General features: G+C 35.4%; 1 protein-coding gene across 1 annotated transcript; it reads right to left on the bottom strand.

Moving 5' to 3' along the window:
* Positions 1–1,147: 1,147 nt before the first annotated feature.
* On the bottom strand, positions 1,148–3,111 carry LOC134853288 (5-aminolevulinate synthase, erythroid-specific, mitochondrial-like). Its single transcript, XM_063869260.1, has 3 exons — positions 2,953–3,111; positions 2,304–2,572; positions 1,148–1,530 (listed from the first exon to the last, which is right to left on the bottom strand). Exons 1-3 carry the CDS (start codon positions 3,092–3,094, stop codon positions 1,243–1,245), a joined length of 699 nt encoding a protein of 232 aa, XP_063725330.1. The 5' UTR covers positions 3,095–3,111; the 3' UTR covers positions 1,148–1,242.
* Between the last annotated feature and the right edge of the window lie 293 nt (positions 3,112–3,404).

The raw sequence follows: 3,404 nt of genomic DNA, 5'->3' as shown, positions 1-3,404 counted from the left end.
CAGGTTTAGGGACTTTCCTCAGTTTTGCTTTTAGTAAGAAAAAGGCTTCTCGTACAGTATTCATATATGGAAATGCAACAATTGTAGCAGAAAGTTTTAATGATTCAGTAGATTGTGAGGGAAAAATTTGGAAACATTGGATAGATGTTTGTATACTCACGCCTAAATACGATGTTTTTTTTAACAGAGAAACAATTGTAGTTTTTTTGATTGTTCGCCTACTTAAGTTATCTTTAGATTTAGTTGGATACGTATAACTAAACCCCAGAATTTCAACAAAATTCAAGATACACAAACGAGAGTGTTGATGGACATCGAATGTCAATCAGGATTTGGAAAAAGTGAAGTGCTCAAATAAAACCGACCAATGAACGGAAAAGTGCCGAAATGAATTAATACAGCTCTTATGCAGCTCCACACTTAGAGGCTCTCTACAACCTAGAAAACATTTTTTTTTTCGTTTTTGATGACTCGTATGAAGAAAACTACAAAAACCAAGAGTTCGTAAAAGATGCAACTGCAAGATGACATAAAGAGTTGAATAAAAAATATGTCAAGCACAAACTATACCAGCTGAGTCGACGGTCTCGAATTTTTGATTTCAACACACATCATTGTCATATCAATTTGTTCAAATCAGCAGGTGATATTCAACAATTTCAATTTCTCGTAGATAAATCGATTCTTTGAAAAAAAAAAATTTACGTGAAAGGTATGGGCTGGCAAAAAAAGTGGATATCTATTAATCAATCCAGTCCTCAAAACATCAGTTAGATTTTTTTACTTCATTTTTGAATTGTTTTTTTTTTGCACGAGTTTTCTGTGCTACTTGCACAGCGACCGACTATTATTTACCAATTATACTATTATATTATTACTATATTATTATATTATTACCACTTGTTTTTTTCCCACTTAATTCACTAGTCTTTTCTAAGAAACGAACAAAAACAGAAGTTTTGGACAAAAAATTCTTGATATTTTATATTTTGGTCTTCATGTTCGATTTTTTTTCTGAGTGTGGTCTGATTTTCATGCTACTTATGCTCACTAACCGACTACGCTTGCTAGTATGGATTCCAGGCTTCATTCGGTTGACATTCAAACATAAATTAAGAAAACTATTTAAGTTTAAAATCTTCCCAAGTTTGCACATAATTCAGTTCAGATGTTATTTAATCAATAACGTTAACATATGAAAATCGTAACAATATGCCTTCATTGTCCATTTTTGACAGGCAATCAGCTCTGACTGAAAGTCAATGGCAATTCCTCTGCCCTGTCACGACAGAAGTCACTTCCTTGCGGCGGGGACACCAAAACATTAAGCGGCAGTCGATTCGCAACCCAAGATTCGAAAAGAGCCCCCACCAATTCATCCATCATCTCCTCCGTGTGAAGCGGCGAGGGTGCAATCCGAAGTCGCTCAGTTCCCTTGGCTACAGTAGGGTAGTTGATAGCTTGGATGTAGATATCGTGTCTGTCCAAAAGGTAATCGGATACTTTTGTGCATGCTTCTGCGTTTCCAACCTAAAAATATTGGTACAAAAATTTCCATTTCGCCGGCAAAACTTGGTAAAAATTTTGGTCTATAGAAACTTTTTTTAATGACACCGCTCAATTCCTGAACAGAAAACATCATTCAATAATAATTTTTTAACTTTTTTGCAAGCAAATTTCCAAAACCTAGTGTTTAATTTTGAATATTTTTATTTTAATTTCAATCAAAATTGCAGTTTTTATAACTATGTGAGAGGTCATATTTTAGAAATTTTTGATGGCCTTAATCAAATCCAACAAAAAAAAACACAAAAAGGCAAAAACAGCTTCAAATTGCGAAAAAGCAACAAGAAGACTGCTCGTATTAGCGCGGAGCTCTGGATGTTCCGACTGCTTTTTAAGTACTGTTTTATAGTTCGCTTTCAAAAACTTGCTGAAATTTTCAAATTTTGTTTTCCGTTATTTTGAGATTTTTTGTAAACCATCCCCTCCACGCTTTATTAAGTACAAAACTAGATGAAGCATACAGTCAGAACAATTATTCCGCAGAAAAGTAGAGTTTTTTAAATGTTTTTGATAGTTTTGCCAAAATAGACAGATCTGAACCTATTTTTTTTTGTAATTTCTTTCATAACATCAGCACTGTGATCAAAAACTTCTTTATCTACAAATAGATGATATTTGTTGAAATTTTTGATGGCCAGACTGAAATCTCACAAACTTTGAATAAGTTATACCAAAATTGTGACAAAACAAAGTTCCAAAAAATTAGAAAACAACAAAAATGCAACGAAAAAACTTACATGAATTGGTATGATATGACTAGGCGCATCAATCACAGGCAGTCCAACTCGCAACAGCTTATTACGTAACAACTTCACATTCTCCTGCTGCCTATTACGTAACACCTCTCCCTCCTCCCCTTTCAGTATTCGGATGGCAGCGATTGTCCCGTAGAGCACTGAGGGGGGAAGGGATGTTGTAAAGATGAAGCCAGAACCGTAGCTTCGGATGACGTCGATTAGAGTCTTGTTAGCCGCGATGTAGCCTCCGATGTTTCCAAAAGCCTTGCCTGGACAAACATCAATTGTTATGTTTTCTAATTTATTTTTATTGAATATTTGTGCTAAAATAACCAATTTTAGAAAAAGAAGGAAAGTGGACTATCATCACTTAGTCCACTTTCTTTTTAGTTAATTACTTTTTTTAATTTTAAGTAGTTAATTACTTTTTTGCAATAATCTTCAATTATAATGGATTATTTTTGACAACTATTTTTTTTTGTTTTTTTTACTGTTAACTTTATTGATACCCTCTAGCCTAGAAACAAGTACATCTCCTATACACGGTGGTGGTTTTTTCATTTTGATTTTTTTTTGGGAGGGGGCTTTAATGGGAAAAGATCATTAAAGCGTTGTACTAAAACTTCCCAAAAATAAGGTATTCCTTTACCCAGAGTTCCGGATACGACGTCAATCTTGTGGAGCGCCCCGTCTCTCTCCCCAATTCCCGCCCCCCTTTCTCCGTACAGACCCACTGCGTGCACCTCATCCACAAAAGTCAGGGCTCCGTACTTGTGAGCTACGTCACACATCTCATGCAGGTCACAGATACTTCCTGAAACAGGAAAATTTTAGGGCATTTCGCTGGACAGCTGTGTGGTCTATATTTTTGGTATTATTAAAAAAGATGGGATTTTTGGGGTATTTTAGCATATCAGTACGAGGCCAAACTGTGCGTTTTGTGAATTTTAAGCGGATTCCGCAGCAGGCCAAAATCTGATTTCTCGCGGAATCCGCAACATTGCTACTTTTCTTTGATCTTCTTTGCTGTTTTGGTTTCCCCAAACAAAAGCTAAAAATTTATACTGCTCAAAAAGGCTCCAAAAAGATGCACATTTGAGG

The sequence above is a fragment of the Symsagittifera roscoffensis genome, chromosome 8, assembly GCF_963678635.1.
Source record: "Symsagittifera roscoffensis chromosome 8, txSymRosc1.1, whole genome shotgun sequence".
Lineage (NCBI taxonomy): Eukaryota > Metazoa > Xenacoelomorpha > Acoela > Convolutidae > Symsagittifera > Symsagittifera roscoffensis.
Note: the sequence above shows the minus strand (reverse complement) of the source record. Positions and strands in the feature narration are given on the sequence as shown.

What these genes read in the sequence shown, in the direction of transcription:
- LOC134853288 (XM_063869260.1), bottom strand. Translation starts at nt 3,094, where the DNA reads ATGTGTGACGTAGCTCACAAGTACGGAGCCCTGACTTTTGTGGATGAG. An exon ending in CGTCGTATCCGGAACTCTGG is followed by an intron (nt 2,573 to 2,952) that starts GTAAAGGAATAC and finishes ATGTTTGTCCAG; the next exon opens with GCAAGGCTTTTGGAAACATC. An exon ending in GTCATATCATACCAATTCAT is followed by an intron (nt 1,531 to 2,303) that starts GTAAGTTTTTTC and finishes CAATATTTTTAG; the next exon opens with GTTGGAAACGCAGAAGCATG.